Source organism: Diaphorina citri, unplaced genomic scaffold (genome assembly GCF_000475195.1).
Source record: "Diaphorina citri unplaced genomic scaffold, Diaci psyllid genome assembly version 1.1 scaffold52, whole genome shotgun sequence".
Lineage (NCBI taxonomy): Eukaryota > Metazoa > Arthropoda > Insecta > Hemiptera > Psyllidae > Diaphorina > Diaphorina citri.
The window spans coordinates 392232-418004 of record NW_007377489.1 but is presented as its reverse complement, the minus strand read 5'-3'; the positions used below and the strand labels follow the sequence as shown (position 1 = coordinate 418004).

Here is a 25773-nt window from a genome sequence, read left to right as displayed (position 1 = left end):
ATATATTTCTTTGTACTTTGTTCCTTAATGCCTAATAGTGCACAGCTTGGGACTTGGCAATTTTTGTGATTAACTCTCTCTTCTGCAGTTTTTCCTACTTGCTTTGTAATCTTTTGTATCTATTTTGTAGGTCTGGCAGTGATATAGGGAGGAAATCCAAAGTCCACCGAGCTAAACAACACTACACCACGGTGAGTGGCACTTACACTACTCACCACAATTTCACAGTGAGAAGTGCTTCGTGGAATGGGCCTCTCCAATCCTGCAACTTTAGACTTGAAGCGTGTCTCCCCTCGAGCCTCGAGTATCATTCATACCCATGATCATATTATTGTATTAAAATTTTGTATTATAACATTTATAACCCTATATTTAGAACCGTCAACTGTTATTCCAGGACAATAATTTTGATGAAGTGTGAATCAGATTAATTACATTCTTTGACTTACAGAGGTGTTTCGACTTACAAGTGAGGAGTCGGGAGTTCTAGCGTACATCCGTGAGTTATTAATATCACGCCATCACCCTACCCCAATATGTTTCCTTTGGCATGACACTCCTGACAAATACGCGCGCCAAGATAAATATACTCGAATAATAAGTCATGTGAAATTCATCCCGTGTGATTTATTCCTGTAGGTAGTTCTAGTCGTACATTAAAATCTTTTAAGCCATCAACCCCAAAGCCCGTGGCCACATTTCTCTACTTGATTTATGTTTTACGATCGACGAAAGAAGACGATTTTGCATTTCGACTGACTGACTGTTTGTTTGACGGTCTGTCTGTTTGCTTGTTTATTACAAGGTTCCTATATTATAGTTATAGGCCGATAAGAGTTTTTCTTTTGAGAGTGGTCCGGGAAAAGCCAGTAGAACGCTCTGGTCCAGATGGTCAATTACCCGGATACTAACAGTTCCTTAACTTTAGTGGGCCATGGGGAACTGGTGATCTGGTGCCTTCAACGTGCTATCCCCGCTGATTAGAAAAAACTCCAAGTTCTAAACCAGATTCCTTACATTGTGACGTTTTGGCTTGAAATTTGGACCACGGACGATAGAAGACATTAAATTTAGTGAATTGTCCATGTACTAAAATATCATATTGAATCTTGAATTACCACTAATAATTTGACATAAATTTGTAGGTACCTATTTTATAAAATACATTTTAGCAAACTAAATAAATAAGTACCTACATACTCATGTACTTATTTCGTAACATGGAACATAGTCGGAAGATACATGGCTTCAGTCTGATGTGTTAAACTCGCTATGCAAAAATCTTCTAAACAACACAATAATATTATTCAAGTAGAGTTGACATTATTCATGTGGAATTTATTGGACCATGTAATTGTGGAAGAAAAAGTAATGTTATTGATGCATTTATCGAAATCTTACAAAGCTCTTGTTTTTCGTCTTCAAAAATCGCCTACGAACATGCGCCTATCTCAAAAAGTGGCTGCACTCTCCCTTCTACATGGCATGTACACAGTTCTCCCTGCTTCACATTGCCAAGCAGCTTTCTCTCATGCAGTCGACGGAATCGCTTTCGAAAATATCGGAAATTGTTTTCATTTTGACGTAATTAAATCGAATCGTCATGTGAATTCGGCTACGATAGTTTGAACCAAAACTTGTGTATTTTGTGTGTTTTGTGTTGTAAATAAGTTCATTTTAGTGAAATTTTTCGTGTGGATATTTGTGTGACAAAGTGTGTTTAGAAAAAAAAGTGTGCTTTTCAAAACAAAGATTTTTATGACCAAAATGTTTTTCGAAAAAGTTCTTCTTTTCATCTGAAAGTTCAACATACGAGTATGTACATTGTACATGGGTATTTACAAAGAGTACCTATTTACTTAACCTTGTAGGTTTGTAGTTCCCTATCTGTACGTACCTACCTACCCACTTGTAGGTTTGTAGCTCTCTCACTTACGACATAATTGTGTAAGTAGTCATTCAGTCGATTTTCAACGATCAGTTTGGACGGCACTCAAGGTCAGTCTTAGGTAGGTACCTACTAGGTTAGCTGTAGGTAGTCCAAAGCCCAATATTCACAAAGTAAAGTCGAGCTGGAAAAACCTCCACTCTGTCAAGATTCGAACCTGGGACTCCGCCGTTACCGTGGCATACAAGCCTATAGCTACATTATACTTGGTAATAGAGTTGGTTACATGACTTTAGAATTCCACTGAGTAGTATCTCGAATTCTAGACTGACTTTTTATCATGACTAGAAAGTTGTAAGCCTCAAAAGTTTAGTTTTAATTTAATGTTTTGAATCATTAAAGTTTCCCCCATAGCATACCTCCATTCTATATTTAGACATAAAAGTCATAAAAGTTTGTCGCATAAAACAAGCTGTGCATCATGTTGCATTAAAATAATAAGTAGGTACATACCTATAGGTACCTACTTGCATATTTTAATGTTTGTCTTTCCTTGCATAGGAGATTTTTTTCCCTATACATAATGACATTAGGTATACATACAAATGGAGTCCTTAATTTTAAAGAGGATTAGTTTAGACAAGATTGTCATTCCTGTGTCTATGAAGATACCCTGTTATACCTCAATAGTAGGTACCTACCTACCTACCTACCTACCTACATCCTACATACCTATACCCATCTTAGTCAGGTTAGGGACCTACTTATTTGCTAATTATATTTAACTCTTTTTGTCCTTGATAGGTAGGTATCTATCGACTTATCTAGTGTTGTATTATTATCACTATCAAGTTAAGTGGTGATTAAAGTGCTGCAATTTTGCTAGTATGTAAATAACTTTTCAACAAACTGAACATAGAGAACATAGATAAACCGAAACAGCTAACACTAAATTAAACATAAAGAAGTTATCCCAGTGCTCAAACCACCTAAAATTTGTGTCATATCCCGAATGTGAACAAAATTCTAAGAAAATTCTGAAGGTAACACAGATTATTCATTTTATTTAAATCATACCCACAAACATGAAATTATTAGAGATAACATTACCAGAAAAATTTAATAAAGAAAAACCCCAGCATACAACATATTTCTGTAGTAAATAATGAATCCCTTTTTTTTTTTTTTTTTTTTTTTTTTTTTTTATGTCCTCTGAATAAAAAAAAAAATAATCTACTTACCTACTCATTTATGCCATTGGTAATGTTTTTTTAAGTTTTTTTTAACTGTTTTTTTAACTTGTTTAACTTACTTTTTCATGTCGAAATGTAAGGTAGATGAACATTGAACAGACACCTAAAGGGTAATTTTGTGTTCCTACCTAATAACCAGCTTATAGCTTCTTATTATGAACAATTTTAACGCCCTATTTAAGTTTATAATTGGATTTCACTTCAAGCCGGAAATACGTAAATATCTTAGGAAATGAAATTATACATTCATTCTATAGAAAAGTGTATTTAGTGCATACCTATTTACTTCTCTAAACTTCAGTAGCAGAGTAAAGGGTGTTAAATTCCAACCCTATCCAAATATGCCACTGAATCTTTACTGGTAAGTATGTAAACTTGCCTTCTTCGAAGCTAGATGTATAGTAAGGTATATTTGATAGCCGATAGCCTTCTCCAGCTTCTCCTAATGTATCAATGTTGAATGTGGCCTATCTTGTTGATATAACTCTTTCATTGACAGAAATTCGATAGCTTTTATACTAACATGGGGTCAATCCTACTGCCCAGGAGGAAATTAAGTCATTCATTTAATGTCTCAGTTCACCTGGTTTTATCTAATTTATACGGTGTTCATTTTCGGACGGCAGTTCTGCGTTTTCGTACTTGGAAAATTCAGTGTCAAAATGTGTTTGATAGCCAACTACCTGACCCTGAAAGAACAAATGTAACAATCAAAGTTAGTGAGAGAGAGATGTAAGTAGAGTAGTGGATGTGCCAAATGCACCAATAATAAAGAGGGAGAGGGAGGGGATAGAGAGAAAGAGAGAGAGAGAGAAAGAGCGATTATATCTGTTATTAGTGGATGTGCCAAAACTACCAATACATAAAATGCAGAGATGGAAGTTTTATACAATTCAAAGTCGCTATAAACATTTAGTGTTCCTATTATTACTTTATTTGAAGCTTTTGATTCGACTCTCCCCAGTTGTTTACTATCGACTCTGTTTATCAAATGAAATACCTATAGGTACATGTATGTATTAAGAGAAACAATCAATAATTTATTGATGAGCTGCCCAGCATCTGGGTTGTCATATGACACAGCATACTACTCAAACAGCTACCTACTCTCAGCTATACTTTCAGCTACCTACTCAGTTAGTTACGATAATACCACAAGAAGACAATAATGGATCAGATACTGTCAACAGTTTCCAGATAATATTGAAACTCTTGAATACAATATTGCTGACATCAATCTCCGCTACATATATACCCACTTGACAGATAATACAATCAGTCTTGTTTACTTTGGCATTGTCCTTTCCCCCCACACGGAATGTTTTTGTGGGAATTTATTTATGATATCATTTACATAAGACATTGCAAGGGTTTCTCTGGTTTATCCAGGGGGGAAATGAAGGATTAGGCGTGTTGAAATATTTACCTAGGTTTTTCCTCTGCTGAATATTACGAAGAGCTTACAGACATAGGGACGTGCTACGCTGGAGTAAAGCTTTTTTTGTCTGACTTAAAAACAGATTATGGTCTCCATTTTGTGTGTTACTGGAAACGCAGGAGCTGTGAGAGATATTGTGGTTAGGAGGGAACGCACGGGAACTTTTATTGGGGGAATTTGGGGAGGGATTTTTTTCCGTGTTTTTACTTTCTATTACCCTTAAGTATAGGGAACCTATACAAGGTAATGAGAAAGTATTGCAATCGGTCCAAATTTTTTGGAATGGCTTTTGTTTTATAGTCATGTTATGGGGCTCAAAATTCTACTTCAAACCTTGATATTTTGAATGTCAATTTCAAGTACCTACCTTACCGTACCTACGGGGCAGAAGACCAGAAAATGTCATAGACATCAAACATCGTCTCCCTTTCTTTATAATTGTTTTGTTATGTACCTAAGTATACTTACACATACCTACTAGTCCGTGTCTTGCTACAATTCCCCTGCCCGGACTCTCAAGTTTCCCTGCCACAATTCTCCGGCCAGAAGTCTGGGAGGTGATCCGTCTTCAAGAACGGAATCGGAAAATGAGTCGGAAAGTTCGGATCTCCCTGTGGAAATTCCGTCGACTGCTGAGAACGATCTGAGCTTGATTGATGGCTGGATGAAGTTCCGAGACAAGAGGGTAAGTATAAGTACTGAACTACTGAGACTGACTGAATATCCATATGGTTAATGGCACAAGAAGCGGAAGATGCAGATTCAACGTCGAATCAGCATTTTGTACTATGTGTGTTTCTTAAGGCCAGCCACTCCACTATCAGGTATCAGGTAGACCTGACAGGCGGACCTGATCTGGTGTACTCTACCTGATAGTGACTGGCTGGCCTAACACTATACGGATAAGACTGATAATTTCTTTTCTTCACAAAGTTTTCTATATTATGGTGATGAATTCACTTTTTCCATTGTTAAGAAAAGGAAGTAGGTATCTACCTATCTAGATAAGATCCCAAGACATATGCAAATATTAATATTTCCCGCAAAAAAAGCTGGACATTTTTTCCTCCTTTTCGAAATGACAAAAAATCCTAAGTAAAGTCTGCATGTGAAACTCAAATGGAAAGATTTTGAGCTGAGGAAGAGAAAAAGAAAAATGTATAAATATTCTGATAAAAAAAGAGGCTCAAATAGGACAGTTTTGTTTGCTTTTGAGTCCACTGGACAAACATAATATAATATCAGAAAAAAAGCCAACGTCGGAGCTTCTGAATGGAGGAACAAAACCTACCATGGTCAAAAAATGATAATCCACAGTGCAAACAAAAAATTCAATTGTGATTTTTTTTTTCGTCTTTTGAAAATATTATGATTACAATAAGTAGCAGGCCAGTTTTCAACTTTTCCCCGGAAAAAATAAATGAAAACTTGCCTTTTCATTTCATGCATTTTCACGTCATAGCCTACCCCTCTTCTATGAAGATACAGAGAAGGCTTTGAAGCACGTACTTATTACTTATTGTATCATTTTTCAAAATTAAATGAGGTACTGATTTCTGAACTGACTTAGAAACCTCATATACCTACCTACCTATATACCACCTGCCGATATCCCGAAAATTCACTGATTGTAAGGACCTATATCATAAAGATCTCTTTATTTTGGTAACCATTTCGAATTTCAGTTGCCAAAATAGGTCTCTGAGTCTCATTATAATATTACCGATAGCTCGGGGTCCAGTACTATTTTCTATTTATGTACTTGCATAGGTACCATCAGTATTTTCTAGGTATTGACCTACATTCTTTATAATAGCTGGTATTTACTTATTTTCCATTTACTTACCGGTATCATGTACATTGTACATTAATGTAATTAATCACAACCATGGAAATCTCTGCCCCACCTCAGAACCTTATGATGCCTTGCAATGCTTCCATGCAATCCTTTTAGTCCTTGTTTATCATCCTTGGTCCTCAATTTCTCTCATTTAGCAACCTTTCGGCTTCGATTTCCGGAGGTCCCGGGTTCGATTTCCGGTGGGATCGAAGTTTTGTCGACTATGTGCTTGGAGATACCCAACAAATTCATCTCTAGTTGAGTCTGTCTCTTACATGATAACTCTTGATGTCTTGAAGGACTCGATCGCTAACACATTTTACTCACTTGCAAATTTTGAACCCGTAGAACGGAAAGGACCATGGCATTCTAATTAAAGTGAAAAATCCTGTGCTTCCCCTGCTGTCTTCTCATCATCCTCCTTCAATAATTGCCCTTTCCTCTCCCTCTCTCTCTCTCCCTCTCTCACCTCCCATATTCTCTTCCCGTGGTATCGCACACCTTTTATACTCTTTTTCACCTTATCAATCAAAAAATGCAGCGTTAATTACTTTTTCTACAGATAGCCAGGGTCGCTCCTAGGGGGGTCTATTCGGTACCATTTGCCCCGGGCTCGGCCTCTTCAAGAGGGCCCTGAAACCAGCAGTCCCTCCTCTTACTTACTTTCTTACTCTCTTCTTTCTCATCAAATCTTTCCTCTCCAGAAGTTTCAAAGGTCGCGTAGGTCGATCGCCTTTTCGTTCTCCTCATTAAGATCTGCGTGGGTGCAAGTTGTTGTTGTTGTTGTTGTTGTTGTTGTTGTTGTTGTAGCGGTGTAGCTGCACCGAAGGGGATCGATGGTCTCTGGGTGCAAGTTCGCTCCAGCTGGTTGCACATCAGGAGTTTTTCATGGGTTTGTTCGCTGCCACTTCGGGTCCCTCCCCAAAAAGGAGAAAATAAAATACTAGTATTAGTTACTTAGTATTCTTGTTTTGGGAGGCAAGCTCCATTAGTACGAAGGCCCGTAGAGGCTGTGATCACCCCTGCAGATAGGTACAACAGTTTCCAACTTTACAGGAGGTATATGGCTATACCTGTACACTGTATATATACCTATACAGGGGAATAAAAACGTTAATTAGAATTAATTAGGGCAATTTTTATTCAGTCCCGTTCCAGAATGAATGGGGGTTGTTGATGGGGTTCAAGAATTGATGGGTTGTATAGCGGTATTACCCACAAGGTGCAATAAGTAAATGGGCAATGTAGGTTTCTAGATATCTACATAATTGCTCAATGGGGGATAATTACTTTTTTATACCTATTGATTGGCACACTGAATAATATAGGTACTTATAGGTATATAATATGTATAACAGGGAACTTATATGGAGGGCACCTAACCCAGTTACCTACCTTGGGCCAGATACCTACTTTCAGTCTATCTATAGATATAGGTTCTTAATTGAAACTGTTTATTCCTTTCACTAACGACTTTAATGACACAACAGACATTGTCTCGCTCGGTAGTAATAATTGCTAAACAGAAAGCAAAAAGTGTTGAAAGCAAAAAATGAACAAGTGCAACAAAAGTCATTAGAGAAATACCCCTTGTACGTTCCTCCTGGAAAACTGTCTAACGAACCTCTTGACAAAGGTAACAATAATTGAGACTAAAAAATATCGCGCTCTTGTATCGTGCTGGAAAATGTCAAAAGTTGCTCTCGAGTCATTTTTATGTCATTAAAGTTTCGGAAAAGCGTGAAATACCTATGTTCAAGTTTTGCGAACTTTTTGAAGAATCAGAAGTGTTTCAACTTTAAACAGGTTCTATTTGCCTCCTAAGGTAGGTCTGGCAGGTACATTTTTAAAGGGAGATTGAAAGACTTGAAAGGGACCTCCAGCCTCCAGCGGCTCCAGCTCCTACTGGCTTTCGCCTCAATTCCCCTCTACTGTATACCTATCTAATATCTATGTAGGTTTCTAGATATCTACATAATTGCTCAATGGGGGATAATTACTTTTTTATACCTATTGATTGGCACACTGAATAATATAGGTACTTATAGGTATATAATATGTATAACAGGGAACTTATATGGAGGGCACCTAACCCAGTTACCTACCTTGGGCCAGATACCTACTTTCAGTCTATCTATAGATATAGGTTCTTAATTGAAACTGTTTATTCCTTTCACTAACGACTTTAATGACACAACAGACATTGTCTCGCTCGGTAGTAATAATTGCTAAACAGAAAGCAAAAAGTGTTGAAAGCAAAAAATGAACAAGTGCAACAAAAGTCATTAGAGAAATAAGCAGAAAAACAATGGGAAAGGTATACTTTTTAATAGAAATATAATATTTATATAGCGGGGGAACATTTTGATTTATGGAAGGAAAACATAAACTTGTGACTAGAAAACGGTGCATCAGAAGAATGGCTATGTAGTGGCGTAGCTCAAGGTAGAACATTGGGTAGGGAGGGGTTCTTGAAGTCTGGTGGGAAGTGGGAGTCACATTAAAATCTCCACTGTCTCTTGTTTTGAATTTGTGTGTTTCAACTGTCAAAATTATTTCAAATGCACTGTCAATATCATTTTGGTGTATTTTAAATTTCCTTATAAACAAAAATACCCAAAAACCTGCTGGTAATAAAGTTCCGGAACACTGGATAACACCAGAAACTAGGTACGTGTGATTTAAAATTGGGAAAACCCAATTATGTATAAGTAGTCAATCTCTGCCACCCCCATTCTGACCCCCCTGAGATTTATCTCACCCATCGCCCCTGATTTAGAGTACCAAGAACATCACATACATATTTTCCTAATGGAATCAATGAATCATGCCACTCTCTCTCCCTTCCTCCCCTCCATCCCCCGTCCTCTCTCTCTCTCATTTCCTCTTTGTCTTCCTCACTTCTTCTAGTTCTTCTTTGTCTCTCTCAAGTGAAGATGTGTAGGTGTATTTGAAATTGTTCATCAAAATGATCAAACTATTTTTTGGCTTTACCTACATTTTTCCCCGCGATTGATAAATGGCCCAACAGTAGGGGTCCACTTATGAACCAATTTTGCTAGGCTGGATTTGGACGATTGAACCCACGCCCTCCTGATTACTAAACGAGTATCTTTTGCTCACTACACCACCGAGGCAGGTGATAATTCTATCCTAATTTCCTCCTATCAGGGATTAATCTACTCATCAATACGCAACTTTTGACATATCAGGCGTTTTTAAATTCGAACATTTTTTTTTTCACTCCACCCTAATTCGGGTACTGACACGTTTTATTCAACCTACATATGACTATAGGTACACACACTTTCCATTTCATCAAATTCCAATTTTATCCATCGGCACCGGTGAAGCCAAGTTTGATGTAATGAGGTTTAAAAATCGTTCTAATTAGTTTTCATCCCATTAAATTCGTTGTCAATTTTGCATAAAATGTTCACAAGTATGATGATGAGCCTGTGAGAGGTTTAAAAATCGTTCTAATTAGTTCATCCCATTAAATTCGTTGTCAATTTTGCATAAAATGTTCACAAGTATGATGATGAGCCTGAGCAAATATTTGAGGCTTTCCGCTCTTTCCTCCCTATGGCCAAAATTCCTTCGAGGACCAAAGAGGTGGCGGAAATAATTACTCCCCTTTCTCCCTACATTAGGGTTCATCATAAACAAGGGTTTATATTTAATTCCGGCCAATGATAATGGAAATGCAACCCGGCACACAATGAGATCGAGCTTAGCGATAGAGACATAAATTGAATTCAAACAAATGACTGGAAAGATAACAAAGCAATTCGCGAGTCGTCGGGGGCGAATCCTAAAAGATGAGGGTGGTGGAATTTTCTGTGCGGAAGAATAAATTAGTAAAATGGTAAAGAACTGTACTCTGTACTACTCCTTCACCCTGGATTTCCAATAGGGATTCTCAGGAGTAATCACTCGTAGGTATATTGTAGAAAGTAGTATTTATGTATCTACCTTCCTCGGTACCACTTTTTGAGTTTTCACCATCAAATTATTTATGGGTGTAGGTACTCCCTATTAGCAATCAGTATATAATAAACGAACAAAAATACTTTCACTCTTCTCCATTTCAGTTTTAATAATTTAACGCTAAAGTCTTTCTTTTCTTTCCTATTCGAATCGAAAACCATTTCGTTTATCAAAAGTCAAAAGCACATTGCTCCACTGAATTCGAAGGAGTAAATCTAGTTTGAAAAGTCTTTTCTTTTCAAACTTTGGTATGTATGTACTTTTCAACTTGGGTTCCAGAGAAAACATTCCATTCATGTTGGTACCCAACACCTAATTTTTCACCACCCCAGAAGGCCACTATAATTATGGGATAAGTAGTATGTGTGACTTTTAGGGGAAGGAACGGAGGAATGGATATCCACATTTCCACAACTATCAATTATTAAATAATATTTAATCTTTGGTATGTATGTATTTTTCAACTTGGGTTCAAGAGAAAACATTCCATTCATGTTGGTACCCAACACCTAATATTTCACCACCCCAGAAGGCCACTATATTTGGGTAGTATATGTGTGACTTTTAGGGGAAGGAACGGAGGAATGGATATCCACATTTCCAACTATTAATTTTGAAATAATATTTATCCAGAAGGACATTGAAATCTCTTTATTCATAGTCTATTCCCCATCAATAAAATCTATTGTTGTGTAGGTACCGTGCTCTCTCCTAAAGTTTCAATAAACGAACAAAAATACTTTCACTCTTCTCCATTTCAGTTTTAATAATTTAACGCTAAAGTCTTTCTTTTCTTTCCTATTCGAATCAAAAACCATTTCGTTTATCAAAAGTCAAAAGCACATTGCTCCACTGAATTTTCGAACTGAAGAAGTCCAATCTAGTTTGAAAAGTCTTTTCTTTTCAAAATTTGGTATGTACTTTTCAACTTGGGTTCCAGAGAAAACATTCCATTCATGTTGGTACCCAACACCTAATATTTCACCACCCCAGAAGGCCACTATATTGGGTAGTATGTGTGACTTTTAGGGGAAGGAACGGAGGAATGGATATCCACATTTCCACAACTATCAATTATTAAATAATATTTATCCAGAAGGACATTGAAATCTCTTTATTCATAATATATTCCCCATCAATAAAATCTATTGTTATGTAGGTACCGTGCTCTCTCCTAAAGTTTTAAGTAGAAGCAGCTAGTACACCGTCATAATGGAATAAATTAAACTAACTTCGGTGTTTATTTTTCATTACTTTTTCTCCCAGTTTTTGAATTAATTATCAACTCAAACTGTTCTATATTATCCTCTTTTTCTTTTCTTTACAATATTTCTTCTTGAGCAGGTTGAAATTTTGAATAATTTTTGATATACGCGTCGGGGGCGAATCCTAAAAGATGAGGGTGGTGGAATTTTCTGTGCGGAAGAATAAATTAGTAAAATGGTAAATGGAACATGGGCTGCACCCTGTACCTTGTTTACCAGAAGAATTGTACTACTCCTTCACCCTGGATTTCCAATAGGGATTCTCAGGAGTAATCTCTCGTATATTGTAGAAAGTAGTACTTACCTATATGTATCTAACTAGCTAACTACCTCGGTACCACTTTTTGAGTTTTTACCACCAAATTATTCATGGGTGCACTCCCTATTAGCAATCAGTAGATATCTTTTCCACCCTTTTTATATGTGTTTAGGAAATGAACTGTTCTATATTATCCTCTTTTTCTTTTCTTTACAATATTTCTTCTTGAGCAGGTTGAAATTTTGAATAATTTTTGATATACGTACCTACAAATCTAGGTAGAAAGGTACAGATCTGGATGCTTTGTTACCACGCAAATTTTGAGATTTCCCACTTTCTTGAGATTCTCCTTCTTTCGTTTTCAAAGACTGACATGACAGATTGTAGAGTGTTTGTGCTTATTCAGACTTGTTGTGGGTTTTTGTTGACTTTCATATTATTACTCTGGGTGGTTTCATATTTCTTCTCTTCTTTTTTGAAACAATTTTGTAGCTAGGTATTTTGACGTTTCATACAAAACGTCACAGCACGAGCCCTGCACCGAAATACAAGTGTAACATTTAATACTTGAGAGGCGAGGATACTCGATCGAAATGGAGGGCTGGGGGCACTTTATCCGTACGAGAGAGGTACAAAGACTGACATGACAGATTGTGGAGTGTTTGTGCTTATTCAGACTTGTTGTGGGTTTTTGTTGACTTTCATATTATTACTCTGGGTAGTTTCATATTTCTTCTCTTCTTTTTTGAAACAATTTTGTAGCTAGGTATTTTGACGTTTCATACAAAACGTCACAACTCCCAGCCCTGCACCGAAATACAAGTGTAACATTTAATACTTGAGAGGCGAGGATACTCAATCGAAATGGAGGGCTGGGGGCACTTTATCCGTACGAGAGAGGTAAAAAAAGATGGGTTTCACTGAACAGTAAAATGTACTCAGTTCCAGATAATGTATTTACAACCATCAGGGGTTTTTATTTATTTTAAATGCAAATTTCAATATTACAGTAATGAATACAAAAAACACGGGAGAAAAAACGGTGAGGGCTATTTTCTGTATAAATCATGATTTGTTCGGGGGATAAAAATGTGTGTTCGGGGGATGAATTGGTACAGCTGTACGTGCCAGGGTTTTCCTTAGGGGAAACTCTAACCCCTCCTATCCTATCTGCTTGTAAACTGGTACAGATTTCCCTTTGCATTGACAGAGATGTTAAAAAGTATAAAAATACACAAGCGGAACCACCTGACATTTCCATAGCGTATTGTGATATGTGATAATATACTGGGAACATTTAAAAGAGACTGTAGTAGCAGTGATGTGCTCCTAGGGACCCAAAATCACACTGCCCCAGTGAGCATTGATCAGACCATTCATTCAAACAAATCCACTAAATTTACCATGAATCATGGTAAAATGAAATATGCATGTAAATAAAATATTCACGTCTACTCTCAGTACCTATCTATCTACTTACGTATATCTACTTACGTATGGTAACATGGTACATAGGTATGTAGGTTTTTTACTTTTTTTTTAAACAAGGAAAGCAATTAGTAAGATTAAATTCTACATACGCTTACGTGAGTGAAGCAACGGCTAAGCAAACAAATTCTGGAAAGAAAATGTAATAAACTCCCTCTCTCGAGAGTCTGCATTTTCCAGAAGGGCTTCATCATCATAATCGTTTTTCCTCCATGTCCCATGCCACCCTCATTTCCCCCAAATGCCTTTCTCGTCTCCTTGAGAGGAGATGGCAGAAATGCCACGTCTAGACATTTCAGATTTTCTTAGATTTCACAGAAAACTCGTCGCTTTTATAGATTTCTTATGTAAACTTTCTCTACCTGACGTACAAGATTTTAGTAAACATAAAACACACAAACAATGGGCTTGATTTGCTGTGCTGAATTATAAAATAAGTAATAATGCAGATTGTACCTATGTACCTGAAGAACTACTATATAGCAGAATATTTTACTTCCTATACGAATGCTAAATGCTATATATACCCTCTTTCTTGATAGATTTCTATTCAGAGACCCCCTTGAAAAAGGTTGAATCTAGGATGTAGGTACCTATGTGTTACTAGGTACTTAGCACCTAATAGAAAACTTTTTCATCCTGAAAACTCCCACTACCTACCTACATGTGGGAAGCTGTCCCCACACTTAAGACGAACATACTTGTGTTGAAAATCTGGAAACAAACTATTTAATAAATAAAATAGGAGAAAATAATGATTTTCCGAACAACTGAGCTTTTCATTTTATAAAATGAAAAAGTTTTTCCAAACAAGGTGATTGCATGCTGTCCAGAGCCTATACGGGAAAAATAATATTAATACCTACTTTTTCCACTTCTTCTTGGTCTTGATGAAAGTTTTGATTTACGAACTTTCCGCCTAAAAGCAAAATAATGTTTCGGAGGAGATTATACAGTAAAGTTGACAGCTTGAATTCTCCAATACAAGTGCTGAGTCTTTGGCAAACTTTTTTTTCGCCTCCTTCTTCTCCTCTTCTTCCTCCTCCTCCTCCTCCACGTCCTTGTCACCTCCTCCTTCCTCCTTTTCTTCTTTTCCAACCAACTGTACACCGATGTTCCAGTTCTGTCCATTTCTCTCCTTTTCATTCCTCTTCTTCTTCCCTCGTCTCCTTATGTCACTTGATGTCCAAGACTGATAGTAAAGTTGACAGCTTGAATTCTCCAATACAAGTGCTGAGTCTTTGGCAAACTTTTTTTTCGGCTCCTTCTTCTCCTCTTCTTCCTCCTCCTCCACATCTTCGTCACCTCCTCCTTCCTCCTTTTCTTCTTTTCCAACCAACTGTACACCGATGTTCCAGTTCTATCCATTTCTCCCCTTTTCATTCCTCTTCTTCTTCCCTCGTCTCCTTATGTCACTTGATGTCCAAGACTGTGTTCAAAGATCTCTCCTTCTCTCATCTCTTCCCCCTAGTCTTAGCAATGGCCTCTTGTCCTACCTCTTTACTCTGTTCCTCCCTCCCCCAAGAATGACCGATGATCCACACCTAATTATAGTTGGATTTTATGTCCTCTTGTCATGAAGGCACGGGCACATTCACCAAAAAATGTGCACCAGAATATCAGATACCCGGATACCTGAAAATCTTACACTGTCCAAGATAGTGAAGTCCCGCGCTTCCTTCCACACCCCGTGGGCACTGAAGACGACAGTTCATATTATTGACATTAAAAATACATTTTGTCAAATCTATTCTATTAAAGGATCCTAGGTTTCCAACGTTCAAAAACAAACATCATTAAAAATCCTCGTCCTATCCCTCCAAAAGTGGGTCAACGAAGACAGATTACCTTGACGGGGAAATCCGTTCTAGTAAAGTCACCGGTGATGTGAAATTTTGTAACGTTACGTACGTTAGAGAGGAAAAGCCCAGGAGATTTCAAACTGCGAGAGGAACACAAATTATAAAGGACATTTTTTTTTTTTTAACAGGGAACAGGACTCTTGATGTTGTTTTTTAGCTGATGTCTGCTGTAACTGTAAGGTTTTCATTTTATTTAATTTTTAAGTATATTTTTGGTGTAGAGTAGACCTACTTATACTAACTAATAGATACGAGACCTACTTATACTAACTAGTAGATATCTTCAAGTTATCTCATTCTACAGTTCTATATAATCCATATATTCTCTTTCTGGTAGGTAGTGTAGGTAGGTACCTACTAAGAAAAGTACAAACGTCCTACAAATCTACCAATCTTAATCTGATAAATATTATTTCAAAACAGATTTTCCGCCTCGAGAAATTTTCCATTATATATTTTTTTCCGATTCATGCTAAACTTTTTTATGTTACCTATAAGTATAGCCTTTAGGTATATTTTTCGAATAAATAATAAATACATCTCTTATCTTTTCTTTTTGTTATTTTTTAATCCATATAAAACGATGCCCTAGTGTTGTGCAAAGAATTTCAATCGGTATCGATACCTCCCTCCATAAGTACATAGATTACATAGGGTAGAAACCTGTACCTAGGTACTTCTTGTTCTTATTTATACTCTTTTTATTGTGGTTACCTATTTTTTATCAGATTACCTTGTTATTGATAGGAGCTCGTTCTTTTGAAAGAATGACGCCACATTTTTTTTTTTTTTTTTTTTTTTTTCATTTGAATTAGATTTCAAATGTAGATAATAAAAATAATAAAAAAAATACTACATAAAGGATTTTCGTCTTTTTTGAAATTGAAAATTCAACTTTTTCATATTTTCTTTCACTTCTTTCGTTTGAATTCGTAGCAGAATGAGTTGTGTATGATAGAATGTTACATTGCTCCTCACTCTAACTCAACAATATAAAACAACAATCCTAATAATTCCCAATAACACAAAATAAAAGCACAATGTCACACAGTAATTACAACTCGCCCATTCCGGTGAAAAAGTTCGACAGTTTGAGCTGCTACAACTCGCCAGTTCCAGTCAGGAAGAACTATGGAGAGTCCGTGTCTTGCTACAATTCCCCTGCCCGGACTCTCAAGTTTCCCTGCCACAATTCTCCGGCCAGAAGTCTGGGAGGTGATCCGTCCTCAAGAACGGAATCGGAAAATGAAGGGATAGGACGAGGATTTTTAATGATGTTTGTTTTTGAACGTTGGAAACCTAGGATCCTTTAATAGAATAGAGCTTGTTTATTCTGCTTGGATAGGCCTGGATTTGGGATATATTAGGTTTTAAATACACCTTTATCGGGAGTAGGTACCTACATAGGTCTATGTCTAATTAGCATAGTGGCCATTAATTAGGTACCTATACCTATTGATAACTGACCTGACCTGATCCCAAAGGTTCTACTAATCCTAGTTCCCTCCTATCAACCTTCTGAATTTGAAAGGAGGACCAAGATAGCTCATACCATTAAAACAATTTGTGCTAGCCTAATAAAACTAGGCCACAAAGTTCATAAAATAACGGAGGAGTTTCTAAAACGTCAAAATATGTTGGTATGTAGGTATATGAAAACAATTTGTGCTAGCCTAATAAAACTAGGCCACAAAGTTCATAAAATAACGGAGGAGTTTCTAAAACGTCAAAATATGTTGGTATATATTGGGGATAGGACGAGGATTTTTAATGATGTTTGTTTTTGAACGTTGGAAACCTAGGATCCTTTAATAGAATAGAGCTTGTTTATTCTGCTGGGATAGGCCTGGATTTGGGATATATTATGTTTTAAATACACCTTTATCGGGAGTACCTACATAGGTCTATGTCTAATTAACATAGTGGCCATTAATTAGGTGCCTATACCTATTGATAACTGACCTGACCTGATCCCAAAGGTTCTACTAATCCTAGTTCCCTCCTATCAACCTTCTGAATTTGAAAGGAGGACCAAGATAGCTCATACCATTAAAACAATTTGTGCTAGCCTAATAAAACTAGGCCACAAAGTTCATAAAATAACGGAGGAGTTTCTAAAACGTCAAAATATGTTGGTATATATTGCTCCCCATCCGTGGCACAAGCTCCGGCTTTTACGGATGGGTATACCATTTGTTGCCTATTTATTTAACTGAGAGAATTGTACTGAAAAACTAATAAATGGAAACTTATAAAATAAAATAAAATATAGGTATTATAAATACGAGTATTAGACGAGTACATTGGTGATTTTGGTATTTACCTATAATATTTTAACGTTATCTATCTACATACTTACCATAAATGCTACCCAACATAAATAAAGTAAGTAGGTACAACCGCGATTTAACTGTGGGAGGGTCAAACATCAACTACCCATTGGGGTAGGGGTTATCTACATACTTACCATAAATGCTACCCAACATAAATAAAGTAAGTAGGTACAACCGCGATTTAACTGTGGGAGGGTCAAACATCAAATACCCTTCTGGGTTGGGGCAAATAGATTGGTCTGACAAAAGCGTCGAACATTCATTTTAATAAACTGCAATAAAAATGTAAATTCAACCTGGAATGACATTTATACTGCAGGGGCGATTAACGATATTTACCTAACGGTAATAGTCTGCGGTCTGCGGTCAGGTAGTTAATGGAAACGATAAAAAATACGCGAACCAGTGTCGATGCTATGGAAGGTGAAAATCCAAACAGTAACGCTAAAGACTTTTTTACAAGGATTACATATTTCTTAGAGAACATGGTGGAGAATACAACTTTTTAACAAGTAGGTATCACACCCATTTCCTAAACACATATAAAAATCTGGTGTGAACATCACACGACTTTCCTTATCCTATTGAATGATGCTTATTTGAGTGTTCCTTTACCCTAACTTTTAAAAGCCATCGTATCACGTACGAATCACCAAATGGCCACTGTAGACGTAATAATTCAGGACCCTGAGAATGGAGAAGAGGGGAGATAAAGAATCCTAAGGGAGGGGAAATAAAGGATCCTGAGAGAGGAAAGGGGAGGGGGATAAGCCACAGTTTATTACATTTTCTTTCCAGAATTTGTTTGCTTAGCCGTTGCTTCACTCACGTAAGCGTATGTAGAATTTAATCTTACTAATTGCTTTCCTTGTTTAAAAAAAAAGTAAAAAACCTACATACCTATGTACCATGTTACCATACGTAAGTAGATATACGTAAGTAGATAGATAGGTACTGAGAGTAGACGTGAATATTTTATTTACATGCATATTTCATTTTACCATGATTCATGGTAAATTTAGTGGATTTGTTTGAATGAATGGTCTGATCAATGCTCACTGGGGCAGTGTGATTTTGGGTCCCTAGGAGCACATCACTGCTACTACAGTCTCTTTTAAATGTTCCCAGTATATTATCACATATCACAATACGCTATGGAAATGTCAGGTGGTTCCGCTTGTGTATTTTTATACTTTTTAACATCTCTGTCAATGCAAAGGGAAATCTGTACCAGTTTACAAGCAGATAGGATAGGAGGGGTTAGAGTTTCCCCTAAGGAAAACCCTGGCACGTACAGCTGTACCAATTCATCCCCCGAACACACATTTTTATCCCCCGAACAACGAGAGAGGTAAAAAAAGATGGGTTTCACTGAACAGTAAAATGTACTCAGTTCCAGATAATGTATTTACAACCATCAGGGGTTTTTATTTATTTTAAATGCAAATTTCAATATTACAGTAATGAATACAAAAAACACGGGAGAAAAAACGGTGAGGGCTATTTTCTGTATAAATCATGATTTGTTCGGGGGATAAAAATGTGTTCGGGGGATGAATTGGTACAGCTGTACGTGCCAGGCTTTTCCTTAGGGGAAACTCTAACCCCTCCTATCCTATCTGCTTGTAAACTGGTACAGATTTCCTTTTGAATTGGCAGAGATGTTAAAAAGTATAAAAATACACAAGTGGAACCACCTGACATTTCCATAGCGTATTGTGATATGTGATAATATGCTGGGAACATTTAAAAGAGACTGTATAGTAGCAGTGATGTGCTCCTAGGGACCCAAAATCACACTGCCCCAGTGAGCATTGATCAGACCATTCATTCCAACAAATCCACTAAATTTACCATGAATCATGGTAAAATGAAATATACATCGTATATAAATAAAAGATTCAGGTCTACTCTCAGTACCTATCTATCTACTTACGTACATATTTAGGTAATTAAGATAACACAAAACATGGTAACATGGTAACATGGTACATAGGTATGTAGGTTTTTTACTTTTTTTTTGAAACAAGGAAAGCAATTAGTAAGATTAAATTCTACATACGCTTACGTGAGTGAAGCAACGGCTAAGCAAACAAATTCTGGAAAGAAAATGTAATAAACTCCTTCTCTCGAGAGTCTGCATTTTCCAGAAGGGCTTCATCATCATAATCGTTTTTCCTCCATGTCCCATGCCACCCTCATTCCCTCCAAATGTCTTTCTCGTCTCCTTGAGAGGAGATGGCAGAAATGCCACGTCTAGACATTTCAGATTTTCTTAGATTTCACAGAAAACTCGTCGCTTTTATAGATTTCTTATGTAAACTTTCTCTACCTGACGTACAAGATTTTTGTAAACATAAAACACACAAACAATAGGCTGGATTTGCTGTGCTGAATTATAAAATAAGTAATAATGCAGATTGTACCTATGTACCTGAAGAACTACTATATAGCAGAATATTTTACTTCCTATACGAATGCTAAATGCTATATATACCCTCTTTCTTGATAGATTTCAATTCAGAGACCCCCTAGAAAAAGGTTGAATCTAGGATGTATGTGTTTCTAGGTACTTAGCACCTAATAGAAAACTTTTTCATCCTGAGAACTCCCACTACCTACATGTGGGAAGCTGTCCCCACACTTAAGACGAACATACTTGTGTTGAAAATCTGGAAAACAAACTATTTAATAAATAAAATAGAAATCGTTTTTCCTCCATGTCCCATGCCACCCTCATTTCCCCCAAATGTCTTTCTCGTCTCCTTGAGAGGAGATGGCAGAAATGCCACGTCTAGACATTTCAGATTTTCTTAGATTCACAGAAAACTCGCCGCTTTTACAGATTTCTTATGTAAACTTTCTATTTGACGTACCTACCTACGTAGATTTTTGTAAACATAAAACACACAAACAATAGACTTGGATTTGCTGTGCTCTGTGCTGAATTATAAAATAATAATACAGGTTGTACGTATGTAGGTACCTGAAGAACTATATGCTATTTTACTTCCTATACCTATACGAATGCTATAGGTACTTTCTTTCTTGTGATAGATTTCTATTTTATCATCGTAAAGCTTTCAAGGTTTCAAAGACCTCCTAGGAAAAGGTTAAATCTAGGATGTGTGTGTGTTATGTCTTATGTATTAGTAATAGTAATGGAAAACCCTTTCATCCTGAAAACTCCCAATACATGTTATGTGGGAAGCTGTCCCCACACTTAAGACGAACACACTTGTGTTGGAAATCTGGAAAACAAACTATTTAATAAATAAAATAGGAATTAGTAAGATTAAATTCTACATACGCTTACGTGAGTGAAGCAACGGCTAAGCAAACAAATTCTGGAAAGAAAATGTAATAAACTCCCTCTCTCGAGAGTCTGCATTTTCCAGAAGGGCTTCATCATCATAATCGTTTTTCCTCCATGTCCCATGCCACCCTCATTTCCCCCAAATGCCTTTCTCGTCTCCTTGAGAGGAGATGGCAGAAATGCCACGTCTAGACATTTCAGATTTTCTTAGATTTCACAGAAAACTCGTCGCTTTTATAGATTTCTTATGTAAACTTTCTCTACCTGACGTACAAGATTTTTGTAAACATAAAACACACAAACAATAGGCTGGATTTGCTGTGCTGAATTATAAAATAAGTAATAATGCAGATTGTACCTATGTACCTGAAGAACTACTATATAGCAGAATATTTTACTTCCTATACGAATGCTAAATGCTATATATACCCTCTTTCTTGATAGATTTCTATTCAGAGACCCCCTTGAAAAAGGTTGAATCTAGGATGTAGGTACCTATGTGTTACTAGGTACTTAGCACCTAATAGAAAACTTTTTCATCCTGAAAACTCCCACTACCTACCTACATGTGGGAAGCTGTCCCCACACTTAAGACGAACATACTTGTGTTGAAAATCTGGAAACAAACTATTTAATAAATAAAATAGGAGAAAATAATGATTTTCCGAACAACTGAGCTTTTCATTTTATAAAATGAAAAAGTTTTTCCAAACAAGGTGATTGCATGCTGTCCAGAGCCTATACGGGAAAAATAATATTAATACCTACTTTTTCCACTTCTTCTTGGTCTTGATGAAAGTTTTGATTTACGAACTTTCCGCCTAAAAGCAAAATAATGTTTCGGAGGAGATTATACAGTAAAGTTGACAGCTTGAATTCTCCAATACAAGTGCTGAGTCTTTGGCAAACTTTTTTTCGCCTCCTTCTTCTCCTCTTCTTCCTCCTCCTCCACGTCCTTGTCACCTCCTCCTTCCTCCTTTTCTTCTTTTCCAACCAACTGTACACCGATGTTCCAGTTCTGTCCATTTCTCTCCTTTTCATTCCTCTTCTTCTTCCCTCGTCTCCTTATGTCACTTGATGTCCAAGACTGAGTTCAAAGATCTCTCCTTCTCTCATCTCTTCCCCCTAGTCTTAGCAATGGCCTCTTGTCCTACCTCTTTACTCTGTTCCTCCCTCCCCCAAGAATGACCGATGATCCACACCTAATTATAGTTGGATTTTATGTCCTCTTGTCATGAAGGCACGGGCACATTCACCAAAAAATGTGCACCAGAATATCAGATACCCGGATACCTGAAAATCTTACACTGTCCAAGATAGTGAAGTCCCGCGCTTCCTTCCACACCCCGTGGGCACTGAAGACGACAGTTCATATTATTGACATTAAAAATACATTTTGTCAACATGACACTTTTGGACTTTTCTCTAAAGAAAGCACAGGAACAGGAAGAGGTGTAACGGCCATCCCAAAAGTTTTGGACGTCTCAGAATACCCCCTTCTCTGATGTTACCCTTCTTCTCTGCCGTTACCGAGGGTGAAACTGAAACTTATTCTCCTTTTTCTTTATGTTAATGTCACAGGGAACTTTGGACTTATCGGGCAAGTTTTCCTATTCAAAAGAAACACCTATATGTCTCTATCTGTACTCTTTCTACGTATTCCTGCCTGGGTAGGTTAGTTTCCGGATTTATTCAGCATCATATTGGTATGTTGTGTTCGGATTTTGTTCGATTTTACACCCATTCACCCAGAAATTTGTACACGAGTTTTTTCACTCGTGCATCTTCCGTAGCCAGTGGAGGCTTGATGTGGCCTTAACAAAAAGTAATGAGATCCCATCTGGCCTATAAACAGAAACTAAAAAAAATCAATGATTTTCAATTTAAGTAATCCAGACTCTCAAGAGGTCCACAAAAGTATCTCCAGTCCAAGGATCTTTGGTCTTAAAAGCGAATAAAATTTTTTCCCCATATTTCCCTATCCTTTTTTTGCCATTCTGAAAAGAAACCAAAAGAGGAACATCTAATCGAATTATGTAAACTCAAATAAGTCCAAAGATGGAAAATTCCACTTCGGGTTGAAATAATTCAGGCAAAGAAATTATCAGACTTGAAACCGTGGCATTTTAGGGGGGAAGCAGGAATTTAGGGGAGCCAGACCCGTCATGATTTAGGGGTTTTCATGCAGCACTAATATATTGTTCTGGCATTTATAACCCATTTTTCTGGGTGCGCGAACTCAATACGGGTCTGTGGAGTGGAGAGATTTGTTGATGAAGCATTAGAATAGAAATAGAATAAAACTGCCAATACCTATAATAATGTAGGTATAGGTACCTATAATAATGTAGGTATATAGGTACCTGTAATAATATTTCGGATAGCTATTCAAATGCACTGTAGGTACATAGATAATGGACCCTATATTGGAAAATGTCCAATAGCAAAAGGCAATGCTTGAACAATTTCTTCTCCATCAAAAAAGCTGTGGACCATTACATTACCATACTATTTTTGGTTTGTTCTTCGGATTTTTCCCGGTTTCGGGTATTTGACCAATTGTTTTGCTAGAATACTAGATAAGTATAGATGTTCTAGTTTCTACCTATGTCTATGCACCTACATACATCTAAATTTAATTTGACAGCTTCACCTAAATTTAATAAATGAATGCAATATCTTGTTCATACCTAGGTACCTACTTACGAGTTCCTTCCCCACAGAGTTCTAACAGAAAATTCAAACAAAAGAGACAGACGAGAGAAAAGAAGAAAATGAGAAAAGGAAATGCCATTACCAGAACTCCGAAAAGATCGCACGTAGCTATAGATCTTGATAACTTCAATACCGAAATATTTTTTTTTTTTTTTTTTTAAAAAATTCAAATATTAGGTACGAACCTCTTCAGTCTATGTAAGATCATGCTTACCAGAACTTCCATAGAAAGAAAAAGAAGATGTGTATTTGAAATTGTTCATCAAAATGATCAAACTATTTTTTGGCTTTACCTACATTTTTCCCCGCGATTGATAAATGGCCCAACAGCAAAACACGTTTTGAGGTCCCTAGAGCCTAAATCCAAAATTTCAGCCATTGGTCCGTGTGTGTGTCTGTGTGTCCGTGTGTCTGTAAACAAAATATCTCGAGAACGGTAAGAGCTAGAGACTTGAAATTTGGTATGTAGATGTCAAATGTGACAAGGATGCGACACAAAACGTTTGGTTGAGATGGTTGCTGCGCTTGGCGGTATTTTGACCGCTTTTGGACAGATTTCGACCGTTTTTTGGCGGTTTTCAGCTATAGCGACAAAACGGTTAGAGATATTGTAAAAGTTAAGGTAAATAAGCATCAATCAATAGGATAAGGAAAGTCGTGTGATGTTCACACCAGATTTTTGAAATAAATATACCTAGTTAAATATAAACAAGCTGGGCCCGTCCCTCCGGGAATTATTTAGCCCGTAGTTTATTCGATCAGTACCTATGTACCTACCTAATTTGTTTAATATTCAGTTTATTATTATTCTTGATTTGATTTTTTGATTTTACTTTCATGTAATGATTTAAAATCAAGACTGGAGCCCGTTCTCCCTTTATTCCCAATATAATGTTTAAGTCACCCATCCATTTATTGGCCTTGCTCGACGTAGCTTAACATAGGTGACGCTAACATCGGTCTTAAATGATCGACTGAAGTGTTATCTAAAACTTTCTCTCTTTGAGTTCATAGGTCGTCGCGACAAATTTCAAGATCAGAGCTTATTTGTGTGAGAAAATGTGAAAAAAATCCCGCAAAAACCAGTTTTTTTTGGTTTTTTGGCTTTATGGTTTTCTGGACAAAATTTGCACCACCATTTTCGTGATCCTGGTAAAAAGACCTTTAATTTGATATATAGGTCGACCAGGTTTGGATAAGTCCTTCTATGGGGACAGACAGACTGACTGACTGACGGACAGACCGACCGACACCGAAGCGAATACAATAGTCCGTCCACTATACCTTTTATTATTAGTAATAATAAAGGCAGGACGGACTAAAAAGCTGTGGACCATTACATTACCATACTATTTTTGGTTTGTTCTTCGGATTTTTCCCGGTTTCGGGTATTCGACCAATTATTTTGCTAGAATACTAGATAAGTATAGATGTTCTAGTTTCTACCTATGTCTATGCACCTATAACATACATCTAAATTTAATTTGACAGCTTCACCTAAATTTCATAAATGAATGCGATATCTTGTTCATACCTAGGTAACGAGTTCCTTCCCCACAGAGTTCTAACGGAAAATTCAAACAAAAGAGACAGACGAGAGAAAAGAAGAAAATGAAAAAAGGAAATGCCATTACCAGAACTCCGAAAAGAGGAGGTAGCTATTATAGATCTTGATAACTTCAATACCGAAATATTAAAAAAAAAAGCTTTAATAGCCTTTTCAAATATTAGGTACGAACCTCTTCAGTCTCTGTAAGATCATGCTTACCAGAACTTCCATAGAAAGAAAAAGAAGATGTGTTTTTGAAATTGTTCATCAAAATGATCAAACTATTTTTTGGCTTTACCTAACATTTTTCCCCGCGATTGATAAAGGGTTCAACAGTAGGGGTCCACTTGTGAACCAATTTCGCTAGGCTGGATTTGGACGATTGAACCCACGCCCTCCTGATTACCAAACGAGTGCCTCTTGCTCACTGCACCACCGAGGCAGGTGATAATTCTATCCTAATTTCCTCCTATAACTCCTATTCTATTGTCTTAATTTTCTCCAAAATTCCTTCGAGGACCAAAGAGGTGGCGGAAATAATTACTCCCCTTTCTCCCTACATTAGGGTTCATCATAA

The 25773-nt window shown here is 36.9% G+C and overlaps 1 protein-coding gene across 1 annotated transcript in view; it reads left to right on the top strand.

Annotated features, from left to right (window-relative positions):
* Positions 1-4664: 4664 nt before the first annotated feature.
* LOC103516479 overlaps positions 4665-25773 on the top strand; it is a 37917-nt gene continuing 16808 nt past the window's right edge. The window contains exons 1-2 of the mRNA XM_026828576.1: positions 4665-4703; positions 5061-5264. Of these exons, the coding sequence (XP_026684377.1) occupies positions 4665-4703; positions 5061-5264 (243 nt within the window). The remainder of the gene's footprint in view (positions 4704-5060; positions 5265-25773) is intronic.